Source organism: Fonsecaea nubica, assembly GCF_001646965.1.
Source record: "Fonsecaea nubica strain CBS 269.64 chromosome Unknown Scaff13, whole genome shotgun sequence".
Lineage (NCBI taxonomy): Eukaryota > Fungi > Ascomycota > Eurotiomycetes > Chaetothyriales > Herpotrichiellaceae > Fonsecaea > Fonsecaea nubica.
The window spans coordinates 225,911-242,936 of record NW_019173686.1 but is presented as its reverse complement, the minus strand read 5'-3'; the positions used below and the strand labels follow the sequence as shown (position 1 = coordinate 242,936).

General features: G+C 53.5%; 8 protein-coding genes across 8 annotated transcripts; 4 read left to right on the top strand and 4 right to left on the bottom strand.

Annotated features, from left to right (window-relative positions):
• Positions 1-996: 996 nt before the first annotated feature.
• Positions 997-2,139, top strand: AYO20_02951 (hypothetical protein; the record flags this gene model as incomplete). The annotated part of the gene is made up of 1 exon (XM_022641255.1): positions 997-2,139. The coding sequence occupies one exon, from the start codon at positions 997-999 to the stop codon at positions 2,137-2,139; it is 1,143 nt and encodes a 380-aa protein (XP_022502786.1).
• A 31-nt stretch (positions 2,140-2,170) lies between these two features.
• AYO20_02950 (hypothetical protein) lies at positions 2,171-3,146 on the bottom strand (the record flags this gene model as incomplete). The annotated part of the gene is made up of 2 exons (XM_022641254.1): positions 2,171-2,941; positions 2,994-3,146. The coding sequence occupies 2 exons, from the start codon at positions 3,144-3,146 to the stop codon at positions 2,171-2,173; spliced, it is 924 nt and encodes a 307-aa protein (XP_022502785.1).
• A 517-nt stretch (positions 3,147-3,663) lies between these two features.
• AYO20_02949 (hypothetical protein) lies at positions 3,664-5,592 on the top strand (the record flags this gene model as incomplete). The annotated part of the gene is made up of 2 exons (XM_022641253.1): positions 3,664-4,058; positions 4,113-5,592. 2 exons carry the CDS (start codon positions 3,664-3,666, stop codon positions 5,590-5,592), a joined length of 1,875 nt encoding a protein of 624 aa, XP_022502784.1.
• Positions 5,593-6,345: 753 nt separating this feature from the next.
• AYO20_02948 (hypothetical protein) lies at positions 6,346-9,180 on the bottom strand (the record flags this gene model as incomplete). Its single annotated transcript, XM_022641252.1, has 1 exon — positions 6,346-9,180. One exon carries the CDS (start codon positions 9,178-9,180, stop codon positions 6,346-6,348), a length of 2,835 nt encoding a protein of 944 aa, XP_022502783.1.
• Positions 9,181-9,777: 597 nt separating this feature from the next.
• On the top strand, positions 9,778-11,335 carry AYO20_02947 (hypothetical protein; the record flags this gene model as incomplete). The annotated part of the gene is made up of 4 exons (XM_022641251.1): positions 9,778-10,506; positions 10,563-10,928; positions 10,981-11,109; positions 11,168-11,335. The coding sequence occupies 4 exons, from the start codon at positions 9,778-9,780 to the stop codon at positions 11,333-11,335; spliced, it is 1,392 nt and encodes a 463-aa protein (XP_022502782.1).
• Positions 11,336-11,434: 99 nt separating this feature from the next.
• AYO20_02946 (hypothetical protein) lies at positions 11,435-12,049 on the bottom strand (the record flags this gene model as incomplete). The annotated part of the gene is made up of 1 exon (XM_022641250.1): positions 11,435-12,049. The coding sequence occupies one exon, from the start codon at positions 12,047-12,049 to the stop codon at positions 11,435-11,437; it is 615 nt and encodes a 204-aa protein (XP_022502781.1).
• A 472-nt stretch (positions 12,050-12,521) lies between these two features.
• On the top strand, positions 12,522-12,935 carry AYO20_02945 (hypothetical protein; the record flags this gene model as incomplete). The annotated part of the gene is made up of 1 exon (XM_022641249.1): positions 12,522-12,935. The coding sequence occupies one exon, from the start codon at positions 12,522-12,524 to the stop codon at positions 12,933-12,935; it is 414 nt and encodes a 137-aa protein (XP_022502780.1).
• A 929-nt stretch (positions 12,936-13,864) lies between these two features.
• AYO20_02944 (hypothetical protein) lies at positions 13,865-15,762 on the bottom strand (the record flags this gene model as incomplete). Its single annotated transcript, XM_022641248.1, has 3 exons — positions 13,865-14,852; positions 14,923-15,486; positions 15,542-15,762. The coding sequence occupies 3 exons, from the start codon at positions 15,760-15,762 to the stop codon at positions 13,865-13,867; spliced, it is 1,773 nt and encodes a 590-aa protein (XP_022502779.1).
• Between the last annotated feature and the right edge of the window lie 1,264 nt (positions 15,763-17,026).

Here is a 17,026-nt window from a genome sequence, read left to right as displayed (position 1 = left end):
CCTATATCGATGCGACATTTTGTTGGACGGACAGAGTGGAAAGTGAACGTCAGATTGAGATTGTATACTCGGTAGAGTCTTACGCAGTCTGGCAGTCTCGCGGTTTGCTCCTTCTCCTTCTCCAACTCGGAATTGGAGAAAAAGCCTCGACCCCGCCACCCACGGACGAGGCTGAACAGTCCTTTTCTCCAACATGGCAAAACCTCATTCAGACCTTTACCTCTCAATGCCCTCCCTTCCTTTCCCCTCCCCTTTGTAATACCCTTTTTTGGTTCAAATATCCAAAGTCCGAGTCCGAGTCTGTGCTGGATCCCGTTGTCGAGGTCCCCCCAAGTTCCCTCGGTGTGTTTTATTCTCTTTTGGAAACAAGAATAGTTTCTCTCAAATTTCGTTCTTTTTTCCCGGCGCTTCCTCCTGCCTCACTCTTACTTACTTCTTCTTCGGAAGTCGACTAGACGTACGAGGTACTGTATATCAATCGATTGACTGCTGACGGGAGACGGGGAACGGGAGACAAGGAGGTCTTTGTTCGTATCCACCCGGATACCACCCAACGGAAAGATATCCAACATCTCGGAGAAACTTCTCCGTCGCGGGGGTATTTTTTTGGAGCATATAACCGAAAAGGAGAGAGAGATCCAGAAAGAACCCAAAGAAAAAGGCCGTTTTTGAATGCTGAGAGGGCACGGTCCGGCAAGAGTAACGACAGACCTCTTTCAATTCCTCCTCCGACGGACGACAGGCCCAAGTCGGACGCCGTCATCTTCGCGGGCATCAGCTTCATCGTCACCGTTACAGCATCTGCCATCGTCAACCGCGAGTTTGAAAGAGAATTGGCGCACGCAAGGCTCCATTGAACCTCGACTCACAAGACGCAGCTGTCCGAGTGAGGTTGCGACCTTTCGAGTTGGGTTTGTCAGAAGTCTCCATACACACAGCAGCGGCGACACCAAACACACCAGTAATAATCCCCTCAACCCAAGAACCCCGTCCACAATGCGCGCTCAAGTGCTAGAACGTTTCAATACTCCCTACACCTTCAAGACCGACCACCCCGCACCGCCTCCGCCCAAGGGACATGAGATCCTCGTCCACGTCAAGGCAGCCTCGTACTGCCACACGGATGCGGTTTTCGTGTCCGGTGCCATGCAGCAAGACCTGCCGCGCATCGGCTCTCACGAATTTGCCGGCGTCATCGAGCAGATCGGCTCCGACGCGCAGAAGGTAGCCGAGGCGAAAGGACTAAAGGTCGGAAGTTTGGTCGGCGTGCCTGGGAGGGCGTTCAACCCGTGCGGCCAGTGCAAGGAGTGTACGGAGAATGGTGGGGACATGAAAGGATATGGTGTCTGGTGTACACGGGCGGGCAATCTGGGAATGACTAAAGACGGTGGTTTCCAGGAGTGGTGTCTTGTAGATGTCCGGCAGGTTGCCCGCGTCCCTGAGGTTGGCGGCATGCGAGCAGTCGACATAGCCCCACTGATGTGTGCGGGAGTCACGGTTTGGAATTCCCTTGAGGCCGCGGGTGTGGATCCTACCGGTGCAAAGGGCAGTGGACAAGGCAAATCGGTGGCGATTCTCGGGGCGGGTGGTGGATTGGGTCATCTGGGAGTGCAATTTGCGGCGAAGCTGGGATGGAATGTTGTCGCAGTCGACACCACACCTGCGATGGGTATGTTGAAGGATGTGATTGAGGGACTAGGAGAGGACGGCAAGAGGGTCACGGTGGTGGACGCATTGAAGGAATCGGTGGATGATGCGAAGAAGCGCATTTTCGGCGAGGCTGAAACGGGGCTCGAGGGCGAGAAGGGGTGCGACTCGTCCATCGTCCTCCCTGAATCGCAGGCCGCCTTTGACTTTGGTATGGGTATCTTGAAGCACCACGGTACCTGTGTCTGCGTGAGTTTCCCCAAAGACGGGTGGAGATTCAAGCCTGGCGATCTCGTGTTTCGACACATCAAGCTGGTGGGCGTCCTGACTGGGAGGAACCGACAGCTGCAGGCCATGGTCGATTTCGCGGCCAAGAACGGCGTGAGAGCAAAGATCAGGACGTATCCGCTGGAAAAGTTGAACGAGCTGGTCGAGGATTATCACCGGGGGGTGGGTGGAAAGCTGGTCGTAGATATGGAGATGAAACCATAGTCATCCACGGTACAATTGTATCTCGTGATTGCTATCGTTCACGCCTTGCCCTGGGCATATCTCGTGCTTCTTTGGCCTTCTCTCTCTTCCGTCGCCTCTTCTCTGCCTTATCCCGGACTTTCTTGCCCAGGCTTTGCAGTCTCTCCTCCTTAGCGAGTCTTCTCACGTCGGCCTCCTTCAAGTAGTAAGGTTTGGATTTCTGTCCAGTTCGAAGCGCTTCCTTTTCTTTTTCTTTATGCCTTTTCAGGATCTCCTTTTCACGCTGATGGGCTTCTGAACTGCGGATCTTTGACTCCAAGGACATGACTTGTCGCTTCAAGTCGGCAACAACATCGGGGTCTTTGGCCTTTTTGATTTGGGCCTTGAGCTGCAGAACCTCGTCGGCGTGGTATTTGGTCAGAAAAGAATAGTTACTGTTTGCCTTCTCTGTGGCGTTCCTGTCTCGATTTGCGGACATGACTGTGGGATCGAAGCGCGGGTCTCGCGCTTTCAGGGAAGCGGGTGGCTCGAATATGATTCTCTTCCGCGAGACCGGCTTCCGCGCCGACTCAACGGCGGGGGCATGTTTTGAACTTCTCTTGGGTGCATCAATCCGTGCTTCCTTGGCTCTTTTGCGCGTATCGAAAGATTCTTCTCTGTTCACCTCGGCCTTGTCTGATGCGGGCTCTTCCAAGCTCTCCGCGAGCTTTCGTTTCCGGGATTTGGGAGCGAACGTTTCCTGGGCTTTCGCCAAAGCGCCGAAGCTGATATCACCCAAGGATTCTTCTTCGTCGGATTCAATTCCGGACGACAGAGCGTTATTCTAGACGTTGTCAGCACAGGAGAAGAACTCGGCGGCTGGTAGATCGATTTACCTCGTTGTCAGACTCCGAGTTGCTTTCCTCTGAGATGTCACTCCCCGACTGCGTTTGGCTGTTTAAATTCTCGTCGGATAGCTCCAGCTCATAATCTTCCTCATCTTCATGTCTCAATCGAATGGGACCTTCTAGGAGTCGCCCCGAGGCCATTGAAACTGTTGAGAGTAGAGCACCGGTTGCGATGATTGTTCAAACTGCGGACCCCGCTCCCAGCATGGAACTTTTTTATTTTGAAATGCGTGTGTTACAGGCATCAAGTGGATCGACGACCTTAAAAGCCAGATAAAGTTGACGACTACGCCATACGCAAAATGGAATGCCCATCCCAATTGCCCTAATAATATTATTATCAGTCAGAACTTTTAGTCTCCAGCGTCGCTGCCTGTCTTTCAAATAAACAAATACAGACACTATCAGCTACAACTGCGGCTCACTCCCCCCCGCCTCTAGGCTCTCCCTCGACATATTCGAGGTGCGCGCAGTCTGGCGTTGCGCATAGAGGTCGCCCTCTATCGCAGTCCGCATTCAAGAGTCTGCCTGACCTCCAAACACCCATTTCACTTTCGCCGCCCACTAACTCTTCTTCCAGTGGCCGCACATCCCTCACCTCTTCCGACCCTCTCTACATCCTCCATCACTATCCTTGCGTACAATAGAATTGCCCAACATGGGTAGGACTCGAGGTGATCGATATCAGCCGAATGACAATCGACTGCCTGCGGCGCCGGTCGCAACGCCCCAAGAGTTGCAGCCACGGAATGTAGGCGCATATGATTCCTACAGGCCAGATCGAAACGCACCGATCCGTCAAGGTGACTACTTTGAGTGTTATATCCAGTACAAAATTGACACATACAATGCAGCGGATTCGTGGAGACCGTACAGAAACGACGACTCGAATTTGCAGACTGCCACCAATTTCCAGTCCTCCTACCATGACTACTTTGGCCGCGCCCAGCACGAGACACACCCTGCCGCCTCAGCAGGACTCAGTACTGGCGCGTTTGCGGCTCGACCCCCTCAAGAACTACCGTCTTACTATAGGCCGTATCAACCTTTAAGGTCAGTCCATAACTATGCTCGATATCCTACATATCGAGTTGACAAGTCAAACAGAGTGTCGAATGGCACACGCGAGAGGTATATCGTCCAGCACGCTCAAAACATATTTGGGGTACCACAGCCACAAACATCATCTCGATACCAGTTCCGAGAGAGACGCCCAGCGCAGATTGCTGCTTACAGCACTCCAGCTGCACGCGCACCTGCGTCGTCTGCTGAGACTGCAGGTAAACGAGGACAGGGTGGGACTACCCCGATTCCCAGAGCTCAGCAGCGCAGGCTATGGATTTCCGATGTCAAGCCTCCTCCCGCCCCGACAGCCACCGAAGAGTATAAGAGACAAGCAGCACTGCCGCCCGTGCTGAGAGAAACACCACAAAAGCTGCTAGTCATTCTCGACCTCAACGGCACACTCCTTGTTAGACCTCAGCACCATCGTCCTAAGCACATCATTGTGCGACCTGGTGTTCCCAAATTGTTGGACTACTTATTCCAGAACCATGTTGTCATGGTGTACTCATCGGCGAAGCCTGAGAACTGTGCAGCCATGGTAAGTCAGTTCTTTCATCCAACTCAACGGGGTGCAATGGCTGGTGTTTGGGCTCGAGATAAGCTGGGCCTCAGCAGAGAACAGTACGACACCAAAGTTCAGGTGTACAAGAAGCTCGAACCCATCTGGGAAGACAAGAAAATCAGAACGAAAGCAGGAACCGGACGGAAGTGGGATCAGAGTAATACTGTCCTCGTTGACGATAGCCAGCTGAAAGGCCTGGCACAACCCCACAATCTGTTGCAGATTCCCGAGTTTCTCAACAACGCGCCCAAAGAAGGCGGTCCAGCGCTGTTCAACTGGCAGCGGAAACAAGAACAAATCGTCTATTCTATCCAACAGAAATTGGAAGAACTCAAATGGCAGGTCGATGTATCCAGAACGATTCGAGAATGGCAGACAGGCAAGCGACAAGCACCTGGTGTGGTCGACGAGACAGTGGATCAAAAGGCTCTTCAAGGTGCCCCGGACCGTGGGCTATCTCCTACACCTAGTGTCGGTTCTCCGGAGCCGAGCGGTGGTGAGGGTGACTCTTCAGTCTCGCAACGACTTCACACTGCAGAACCGACTCTCCTGTCCGACGCGGAGGTCCTTTCCGATCTAGATGGACTCGAGAATGAAATTAGTCGCAGTCTAAATCTCAACCAGAATCCTAACCAAGGCACAGACCCAGCCACTAGCCCTGCGATTGCTAGCACCAGTGCCAGCAGCCCTGGCGTTAACATCCGGGACGATCGACGAAGTGAGTCACCCATTGACGAGAGTGTCTGGGCTGACATTCTCAGAGGCCGTGGAGAGGGCAGCAACGTCGGCGAAAGCATACAAAAGACGCCAGGCCAAAAAGCGAGCCCGGACGAAGGCAAAGGCAAAGGCAAACGCCAGCGCCAGCGCCAACGCCACCGCAAGAAGAAAGGCCCAAAAGAAGCAATAGGGTCCGAGTCGTTGGGAAACGCCCCGCCTACTCCAGAGAGTATCGACGCTTGACGAAGATATTCACTTAGGGTCGACGCGAAATCTGAGGATGGATGAGTCGATGTGTGACGATTCTTTGCTATCTGGCTAATGCCACCGATGTCTTTCTACAGCACCACCGGGTTTGTTTACGGAGGGTCCAACAACAACGATCGCAAACAAGAACAACACTCCTCGTGCTTGATCGGTTGCGCGAATGGATCAGCTGGCTCCTTGTGCAATGCTGGGTCGTGGTACCATTCATGGGCTGAATCGAGAGAGCAAACGCAACGCTTGTTTGTTTGTTTGCTTGCTTATTTACTCGCTGAATGGGTTGTTCGGGTACAAGACTTCGAGGAGAGCCACCGCATGACTGAGCTGACATCTCGATCTGCCCCGGACAGACAATTGCCAAATGTCGTCGTCGACCTCGACATGGAGGATCAGACACGGAAGATCAGACACAGGAAGAGAGATGAAATGGCAGAGAACAACCTCACATTAACTAACACGGCTTACCACGGTGGGTGCTCGGGTGTTGAAGTCATGTGCAAAACTAGCCTTTAAAATCCATCAAGTTTCAGACTCATCAAAACTCCCAGATGTCGACAGGTTCCCTCCTTTTTGGTCCTTGTCCTAGCTCCTTGCTGTATGAAGACGAGTTCAGCCATCCCGTTTACCACCCACCCACTCAAACACTGTGTTTAAAAAAACCCCCATCGCTTCTGCCGTGCTATATCCCAGACCACAGAATGTACAGCAGAGGTCGACCAAGTTCGCGCCCATTCACTCTTCTGGAGGGCCGGCTGTGCCATCATCCGCAATACCCTTGATGCCATTCGGCAACATCTGCCAGCCAACCTCTGCTGCAGCCATCTTCTCTTTTGCCTCGACAACCCGGCCCTGAAAGTCCAGTGCCTGGGCCTCCAAGGCGATCGCAACGTGCAACCACATGGGCTGGCCCCATCTCCCTGTTTGATTGCTGGCGGCCCTGGCGCATTTCAAGGCTTGGTCGTCCGTCGAGCCCTTGTACATCTGGTCTTGCATGTAGATGAGGATCAATGCCGTAGTCTGCGCGTTACCAATTGCTTTGCTTTCTGCCATTGAGCGACCCAGAGAGTTCTTCTTTGCGGTCTGATTTGTGGACAGAATGGCTTCGACGAGAGCGTAATGCGACTTGATGTATGGATTTCCGCACTTCTGAACTGCGGTGTCCAGATCCTTGATCAAAGATGACAGGCGCTTATTCTGTGGATGGGCTGGATTGCGGATGATCAAGGTGGAGTTCATCATCGCGAGGATGGAGAATTGGCAGGTTATATCGGACTCTGCATGGTAAGAATTTGATATCTGGTTCGAGCATCTGGATCCTCCCGAGGGTGATTTGTTCTGAGTATCAATGTCGAAAAGAGATTGATAGACCTGAAGCGCCCCAGCCAGATCTCCCGTCCCCTGCAGTACGGCTCCCCGGAGATACAGCAGGCAGTACTTCATGTTGACCGGAAAAGCGTTGCCCAACTCCTGTGAGATCCCATGGACTTTGTCTAGGGTATGGGTTGCCGCCTGCCAAAGTCCTTTCGAGCACTGTAAGAAGACGAGAAGCAACGAGAACTCAGCTTCAGCAAGCCTTCGAGAGATCAACTGTCTTTTGGACTCTCGGTATCCTGCTCTGAGGGAGGGCATTCCCAGAGCCTTCAGAACAGAAAGGCCGCTGTCCACATATTTCTCGGCCTTGCCTCCATCAGATCCATTCTTGTAAGCTGAACTCGCTGCCGAGAACAAATTGCCCAAGGCCATTGTTTCCTTTTTTCCCAGCCACGAAAAGGGGATATGGTACTTTCCATTTTTCTTGATGAGATTCCCATTTCCATGGAGTTGCATACCAGCTACTGCCTTTGTCCCAACCGGAACATAGATCAAGCCATCTTCTCTCCAATTTGGATCGCTCACCGACCGCCTCAGAGCGTCTAGCATAGCCGCGAGCTTTTCCGCGATTTGGCTAATGTTAGCTCCTCGGACGCTGCAGGCGAGGTCGCTGAATTTCATCAGTATGGCGAGCTGTGGGATCCCTTGGACATCTGTATTCAATTGCGAACTTTGAGCCTGTGCCAGCGCCGTTTGACTAGCTGTCACAGCTTCTTGACTCGAGCCAGATAGGTGCAAAAGAGCTTCAAGAGCAGCAGCAAATGCAAAGACGGCGTCATCAGAATTTGTATGAGCCAAGCGCCTAATCTTCTGCAACTGGACGACAGCGCCGTGAATCTCGCCGGGGGCACTGGAAGCCAACGAAAACATTGCGTGTTGGAAACGAAAGATATACAACCAAACTGTATGGCTATAGGCTTCGATGTCATCGATCATTCTCTGGATATCTCGCAGAGCGGCTTTGGGTTTCGATTCGTAAAGTACCTTGGACAGGAGGAGCTGCATCTCATACTTTAGATCAATAAACTTGTGTCGCTCGCACAGCTCTATGGCCTTTGCTAAGATAGTCTCTGCCGTATCGTAGTTTTCGGTTTCCGCGTACAGAATTTGGGCGTAGCGTAAAGAGACCTGTGCTTCCCTCAGAGGAGGTACTTTGAAATTGGCTAGGACTGATTCAAGACAACCGAGCGTGGTGGCGATGAGAGTGTAATACTCTTCGGTCGGAGCAGGCAGCTTACGCGCTGCTTCGAGGTAGTCGTCGGCAAGGACGCATAGGAGAGAGGGGTAATCTGGTTCCAGCTCATCGTTTTCGATGGGAAGGTCGCGTTGGCCCGGCGACTTTACGACAGGCTGCCTTGATGTTGCATTGATCTCCACAGCTTTCAGGACACGAGACTGGTTCTGTCGAGGCGTCTTTGGGGTATTTGAACTACTCGTGGATGCCCCCTGCCTCTCCTCTTTCTTCGAATACGAGGGAGTAACAGGGGTGGGGTGTTGAATGTCACTAACGGCGGATCGAGAGTCTTTTCCTAGATGTTGTTGAGGTAGCTGTGCCGCAGGTTGAGGTCGTTGGGAGCTTTTCGGGGTATTCTGGTAGGCAGTGACTGGCTTCGGTACTTGAGGTCTGGCCTGTTGGCCGGCTCTAGGGGTTTGCTGGCCGTACTGTGCTTGTGGCGGAGAGGAGTGAATAGGACGGCGAGGAGGCAATATCTCAATGATACCGGAATCAAGCTGTGAAGGTTGATGGCCTCGTTGTGATTGCACAGTCGCAGGCTGATAGGGGGATCGAGGCATCGGGATTTCAATTGTGCCAGGATCAAGCTGATTTTGTGGCTGTGGGTGAAGCTGGACAGGTTGCTGATAGATTGGCTGTTGAAGCTGTTGCAATGGAGGCTGATAGGGTTGAGGGTATGCTCGACTTTGATAGTTCGGGGGGTGGTTCTGGGCGAGAGTTTGGGGATGAGATGATAGATAGTAATGCTGTGCCTGGGGGTGTGCTTGCGACTGGTGAGGGCGGTGATGTTGAGGTTGCTGAGAATGCCCAGAATAGTGTGGGTGCTGAGGGTGCTGAGGACGTTGAGACAAGGGATTGAGGTGGTAGGGAGACTGCGCGAGGTTGTTGTTGGTATCGTAAAAGTAGCCCTGGCCGAGGTTGTGGTTGGACGAGTTGTTGACATAGTGGAAGTTGGGATCCATGATGAGAAGCTGCAGTCACGCTGGCCGTCCGCAGTTTCTTGGAATCTTCAGACTTCACTTTGCACTTAGAGCAAAAACGCCACACAATCATTCAAGGCCTGTCAAACTTCTGTGATAATTGCCCACGCGCCCCCCAAATGGCCTTTTGTGAACCTGAGTTAACAGTGACAAACAGCGGTTTCTCCCTCGCGCAGTGGTGTCAAGTCGGTCGTGTCGCGTCCAAGCCTCCTCAATGCACGCTCACGAGTCTAGCCATCGTCGCGGTCCTTTCATTCCTCATGCCTTTGGATACATGGCCCAGAATATCGCGAATCTGAGAGAGAGTCAAGTCTAACCTTTGTGGAGACGGTTGAAGAGGATGAAAGGGACAAGGCGATCCGCACGCAGGGTTTCGGACACAGACTGAGCAGCGGATGTCGGCAACGTACATCCGGCGCACACCAATCCACAATAGACTCGGCGACGCCGCCAGACGCGATGCAACACTCACCAATACATAACAGACAGATGGTCCTTGACACAACCCTCCGCCTTTTCCGGTCTGATTTTGGGATGGAAAGAGATCAGACTATTCGGCTTGAATAGAGAAAGGCGATGATGCTCGGCCTTGGGGCACTGCTTCAGCAAGCACAAGACCATCCTTTTTTCGCCCTCATTGGGTTCGCCTTCGCAGCAACGTTGGCTGTGATTCCCGCGAGGAGACTCAAAATGGTCAAACCGAAATACTGGCACTCGACTAGGTCACTGATACTGAAGACGAAAGATGGTCGAACCACCTCCTTTGCAGGCCTGTGCAAGTCGCTTATTCCGCCGTGTCGACTCAATCCGTTGCTGTTCAACGGGCATCTCCAGACCATCTGGACAGTCTTGACCCGGGAGGATGTACCGATCTACTACAAGCGGAGAATCTTTGAGAATGAAGACCCAGTCTTCACAGGCCAGTTCTCGGTCGACTTCGTGACGTCTCCCAACAATGACTCGGACGCGTCTCTACCATCGCGCACGACCTATTTTACAGAACAGGAGTTTCAGAACATCGGCTCTCTGGACAATCGACCTATGTTGATCATGCTCCATGGATTGAGCGGCGGCTCCCATGAGCTCTATCTGCGCCACGTTCTGGCCCCTCTGGTGGGAGAGGGAGGTTGGGAGGCTTGTGTCGTTATTTCTAGAGGTTGTGCCATGAGCAAAACCACTAGTAGCGTGCTGTACAACGCGCGTGCAACCTGGGACATGAGGCAGACAGTCAAGTGGCTTAGAACGACTTTCCCTAATCGCCCCCTCTTCGGAATGGGCTTCTCCTTGGGCGCCAACATTATTACGAACGTGAGTACTGTTCCACTCCGATGCTTCAATCAATTGTTCCTTCTAATCTGCTCCAGTACCTCGGCGAAGAAGGCAGTAACTGCCCCTTGAAGGCCGCTGTTATTCTGTCTAATCCATGGGATCTCCATGCCGCAAATCTTGCACTGCAGAGAACATGGTTCCGTCGGAACGCCTATTCCGCGAACATGGGCCAGAGTATGAAGAAGCTCTTCGAAAGGCACGTAGACCAGATCTCCCAGAACCCCAAGATCGACGTCGGTCTCGTCCGACAGGCCAAATATCTTCATGAGTTTGATCGGTATGTCCAAGGTCCCACATGGGGTTATCCCACAGAAGGGGCCTATTACCGTGATGCTTCGTCGGTCGATTCAGCATTGTCCATAAGGATTCCTTTCCTGGCAATTCACGCTGAAGATGATCCGGTAAGCTCGTCACATTGGTAACTGTTCCCCTGTGCGTCGCTGATCAGAGCAGGTGACAGCAAGTGAAGCGCTGCCGCGGGAAGAAGTACAACAAACTTCATACGGGGTGCTCTGTACGACTCCCGGTGGGGGTCATTTGAGTTGGTTTGAGCTTGGTGGCAGACGATGGTTCGAAAGAGTGGTCGGTATCCTCCCAAGCATTTGTTAAGGACTTTCCAAGCTGACGCGACTGCGCGTAGACCACAGCGTTCTTCCAGACCATGGCCAACGATATTGACCTGGACTCAATTTCCAAGACAGACGGCAAAGGTGCTCAACTGGAGGGTCAAATCTCTCGCGGCGAACGACAACCGTTGAAGCCTGTCTTCGAGCCGATGCGCAGAAAGATGCATGTCCCGGGCTTATGACAATTCCATCCGACATGGTCAGGGTGTGGATGATAGACACCATGAAGGGTCATGTACGGCATAGAAAGAATAGAATCCACTCATCGACTCTTGTGTCACTCACGCAAATGACACTCGTTTCTTGGTCTTTGGTTTGCCTTCTCCATTCCCTTCAGGGTCATCGCGAGCAACCATTCCCCCGTCGTGGGATTTCCTCTTCTTCTTCCCCTTCTTCAACCCGTTTTTGACTCCTTCCAGCTCCTCTCTCTTGCTTTCCTTCCTCTTCTCCATCTCCTTTCTTCGAGCCTCTCGGATCTCCTCCATCTGCCTTGCCTTCATCAGCTTGCTCTCGATCTGTCCCTCCTTCTCCGCGTTTACCATGGCAAGTATCGTGCGCATGGATTCCTCGTCGTCAATGTAGATTTTGTTCTTCTTCTTGCCGGTCCCTCCTCTGCGAGAGTGGTTGGTGGGGTTCTCGGGGGCGGACACCGGCGTGATCATGTTGAGGGCAGGAAGATCGAGGTCTTTGTCAGAGTAAGTCTTTTGCTTGCGTTTGGATGGCTTCGTGGCCTGTGCAGACGTCTGGGAATGTACGCCTGGCTTAGTTTTGACCTGTTTTGGCGGTGGCCGTTTTGTGATCTTGGACTTTTTCAAGGGTCCCGCCGAGCCAGACTTGTGGGCTTTTGGACTTCTCTTTGCGGCTGGCTTTGAGCTTGAAGGTGGTTTGGGCGCCATCTTTGGGGGAGGGCAATTTTCATGCGACGTGGTTTGGGGGGCTTGAATTACAACAAGTTACAGTTCGATCACCGGCGCTGCTTGTCGCTGTGAACTTTTCTTTTGGAGAAGAAAATTGCCAACATTTTCCCGGGCGCCGACCGCAAACTCAACGTCATCATTGGATCCTCAAGTGCGGAGACTCGCAGCAGAGCTTCATCGCTCACACGACCAGCACCTGTTTCAGTCTCAGCATCTGTTGATACCACTGCTGTATCTGGGACAAATCTGTGCCTTTTGGGGTCCCATATCGAGTGCAGCCGTTGAAAATTTTACCCACTCAGGACTCGGGAGCAGTCGAAAGCAGACGAGAGTCAACATCTCCAAAGGTCCATCGAATCCGCAAAATCCCTCCTCGTCCTATTGACCTGTGACCTTCAGTTCTCATCCTCGTACTACCAATTCCCATCTCCCCAGGCTCAAGGTCACTACAATGCCTCCTCCCTCGTACATAACCGACCCGCTCCCGCCTCCGCAACTGAGCCAAGTGGCCGCGCAGGGCTTCGCCTCGGGTGCCCTGCGGTTCGGCACCATCAGCTTCGCCACGCACTTCCTCCTGAACCGCTACACGCCCGTGTACCGCGGCCTGACGATCCAGTTCAAGGTGTTTCTGCAGATCAGCGCCATGATCCTGGGCGGGTGCATCTTCGCCGAGAAGCGCGTGGGGGAGTTCAACGAGGGGATCCGTCGGCAGCGAAGGGCGCTGGACCGGAGTCGCCGTGCGTGGGAGGAGGAGAGGGAGGTGCGTGAGATGGTCGAGCGGCGGATCGCGGCCGAGGAGCGCGCGCAGAAGAGTTCTGGTGGTGGTGGCGGCGGCGGTGGCACCGACAGTGTGGGAGGGAAGTAAGAAATGATATAATCCTGTCTTCACTCTTCACTCTTCGCATTCGCATCCGCATCCGCATATCCGGGATTTGTCTATCCACATCAGTTCTCGCGAGGTCATGACGGGGGAAAAAAAAAAAAAAAGAAAAGCAAAAAGGCGTTTCGGGGATAACAAGGAGTATGAAGGAAGTATTGAACCCACAGAGCCGCCGCTGTGCTGTTCTGTTCTGTCGTATCAAACCATTACGTGGCATCGATCTTGTCCACAACTCCTGCCTTCCTCCCTTTCCCGCTCTCTTCTCACGGCCCAGCATCCTCAAACCTTCTCGGTCTCTGATTCCGAGAGGACAAAGATACCAGCCACGGACGGACCGGGACCTCTACTACTCTGCTTCTACTCGTGGCGTCCCCACCGGTCGATGCAGAGCAGACAGGAGACAAGAGACGCGCGAGAACGAGAACGAGAACGAGAGCGAGAACGAGATGAAAGAACGAAAGGATGACAGGAACCATGAGACAGGGGACAGGGGGGACAAGTCATCGCTCGGGTGAATCCCGATGGATGTTGTATTGCCAGGGAAGGAAGCTCTGCTCATTCTTTTATATTTACCTCGTCACGGGTTCGTCCTGTACAAGGTTACCGGGTTACAAGGTACAGGATACAGAGAGCATCCATGCATACTTTGTAATAGAGTCGGGATTTATGCTGCGATGAAACTCGGAATGAACGGGATATTCTCTTGACATCTGGATGTTTGGTACAATACTATACTATAAAAGTCACATACGCATGCATATATATGCACCCTTACATAGCGGGTCGTTTTCGAGGCAGGACAGGTGTATAAGTCTAGGTGGACTACATTCTCCACGTCAATCAATCAACTCAATCAACTCAATCAGTCAAAATCAATCAGTCAGTATCAATCAGTCTGTCAATCTCCGACAGTTTCAGTCCGTCTCGTCCACTTCAACCGTCGTCGCCCGCTTGAGCATCCCCTGCTGCTCATGCTGCACCTCTTCCGCGACGGGACTCTGACTCTCGGCCTTGTGCACAGGCGCATACCTGACCCAGCGCCTGCGGAGGGAGAAGACCACGCCGGCAATAATTGCGACGAGGACCGGGACGACCAGGCCCACGGAGAGTCCGATGATCAGCGGTCTGTGGTTTCCGTGGCTCGCGCGTTCTCCTGTTGCGGTTGCGGTGCTGGAGGCAGATGAGGACGAGGGTGGTGACGGTGGCGGGATGTAAGAGACTGGAATGCCCGTCGTCGCCGTCAGGGCTTTTGCACTGGCGCCGAATGCGACCGTGCTCACGGCCGTTTGAGTCGCGGCAGGCCATGTCGCTTCCGAGCCGGACGGGACCGAGGTCGTCGTCGTGAGAGTCGCTGTGAAGGTCTTCGTCGTCTGTAAGGACACGGGGCAGTTGAGCAAGCCGGGCGAGATGCAGGCCACTCCGGAAGACGTCGTCTCCGTGGTCACAGTCGCGAGCGTGAGAGAGAGGTCGCTCGTCGCGTCTCTCGCTGTGACGAGCGCCGGTGTGGTTGTCGAGCTACGGCGGGCCGCGCACGCAGAGCCCAGCTCCGTGTACCAGATGGGGACTTCGGTTTCGGGCGTCGGTCCCCAGGTGGTCTGGTCGAAGGCGGCCGATGCTCCCGCCGCGGCGCCGAGTGCCATAGTGAAGGACTCGACCAGCGCCAGCTCGCAGTCGCCGTCATCACCTCCGGCGTCGTACGTGACGTTGGCGACGAACTCGGCAATGTTGGCAAAGACTCCTGCTTCCAGGCCCGCCGAGCCGCCGAGCGTGTAGTTCGCAATCGTCACGGACGTGTCGATGTCAAAGGTGATGCCGGCGTGGAGACCGACTTGCAGCGCGCCGGTGAGCACGAACCCGGCACCCTCGACGCTCACGGGGAGGAATTCAAACATGCCACCATCACTGAACGAAAAGCAGGGCGTGTTAGTGTCAGGGTCTCTGTGATCTGTTCAGCGATGTCAATTGCCCTTACATGGAGATGCTTTCCACACTCCTGTTAAACATCTGTAAATTGATATCGGCTCCGTCGACCTTGATGTGCACTCCGCTGCTGATATCCACCTCTGCCGCAGCAGTCAGGATCAGATCCACAGTGAAGAACGCCCCGATCTCCAAGGAATCGCCCAGGCTGATGCCGGCCGGGCTCTGTGATGTGTATAGGTTGATCGTATAGGTGGATGCGACAGAAAGGATGGTGTCAAGCTTCATGTAGAGCTCTAGGTTGTCAAAGCTGAACTGCAGCCGATAGTCAAAGTCCGGGAAGATGGGGAGCTCGACATTGAAATCAATCTCTGTATAGTTAGAGTTGCCCTCGACGAGATCCGACAAGGCCTGTCCGGCTTCCTCGGTGATATTCTTGACCAGGTCTATGGCACTCTCCTCGAGCTCAGTGATGTTGAAGTCGGCATTGCGCGTCAGCTGTCCACTGACCCTGCCGGTAATGTAGCAGGCGGAACAAACAATACTAACACCGTATTGGGTTTCGAGGGAGCCATTGCCGGCGGGAGTCGATACATCCGCCTCTGCCTCCATCGTACTGACGGGTCAGCCAGACATGGTCAATCAACCAGGAATTGTTCTGTGGTCCCTACATGGCAAATAGCACTGCTCCGTCCCAGCTTTTGTCGATAGTCTCGTCGAAGAGATTGACTGTGTCTTCTGTCCCGGATGCGGACAGGGCGCGGCGCAGAACCCGCAGCGTGTCGGCTTCTGTCAGGCCAGCACCATTGTAACTACTGAATGCGATTTCTGCAGAGACAACAAAAAGGCTGAGAGCCCATAGCATCACAGAAAGACAACGATAGATAGACATTGTGAAAGACACGGACGATGAGACTAGGGACTCACTCTGAGGTCGCCCTGTGGTAACATGCCGTCGACGAGTTTTCGAAGAACTCACCTTACTTAGTAGTTCTGCAACGGTCACACATTGTTACTCTGGACTGAGCGGCACCATCTCTGTCTCTCTCTCCCACAAAGCCTCTGGAACGCACCACTCATGCAAAGATATCAAGCCGCGGGGCTTGGCCGTAGACCATTCCAAAAGCTCCAAGATGAGAGCGCGGCGCATTTCGGCCCCAACAGTGCTTCAAGCATATGCAAGAGGGCGTTTTCGCTATTCCTGATGCGGGAGAAGCACAGGAACTCCCTACAGGTGGAAGGAGACAGCCGCCGGAAGTCGAGATGCAACATGGCGTTCGTTCGAGCGGACGGGAGCTGCTTGTGTCCAGCATTTGTTTTTGCCTGCCTGTTCATCTTGCCGGGACGGGATAAGGTGTCGCGCATGAAAGAGAGTCTTGACGTACGTCTCGATGAGGCGTCAAGACGATGGCAGCAGGCTCGGTCGCAGATACAATTCCAGAGGACGAGTATGATCTGAGCATTTCCCCCGTTGGGACGAGTCTGTGTAGCAATAAAAGGGGACCAGGGTTGGTACATAGCTCGATAGCCACTGGGGCTGGGGCGGGAACTGACCAACCAACCAGCCGTTGTCGATACCCCAGCTCATCCCCGACGGGAGTACTTGCCTGGTACCTCGCACATGTCTCACTTGAAACCCAAGAGTGTGGAGATTATACAGAGCAGGGGGGCAACGGAAAAAATTGCGAGTAGCGAGTATGTACTGTAGCGGGCACGAGCTCTCCGTACAGTAGGTATGTCCAAGAGAGTTTGTCATGGTCGCTGGAGACCAAGTAGTTCTTTTTGCCTTGGTAGACGTCGTTTGTCCACATCACATCCCTGTCCCTCTCTTTTCCCGTGCCACATAGGTACAAAGAAGTCCGTCAACGACGCGAGTAGCATAGCCTGCTCATGTAATAGTCTGGGTCGGAGGCCGTGGGAGAATCACTACTGTACGAGGTACTCCGTCAGGCGGAATCGACGTGAGGGCCTTGCCTGGACCAGGTTAGCATGGATGTTGGTACCGAGGACATACATACATATGTGAGTCTCAGCCACTGCCGCAGGAGATTAAACAAGGGAAGATCTCCCTGGTCAAATGGGGGAACTTGTTGATAATACCCAGTACAGAGTGCGATGAGAATGGTGAGTGCAGATTGATCAGCCGATAAGGCACA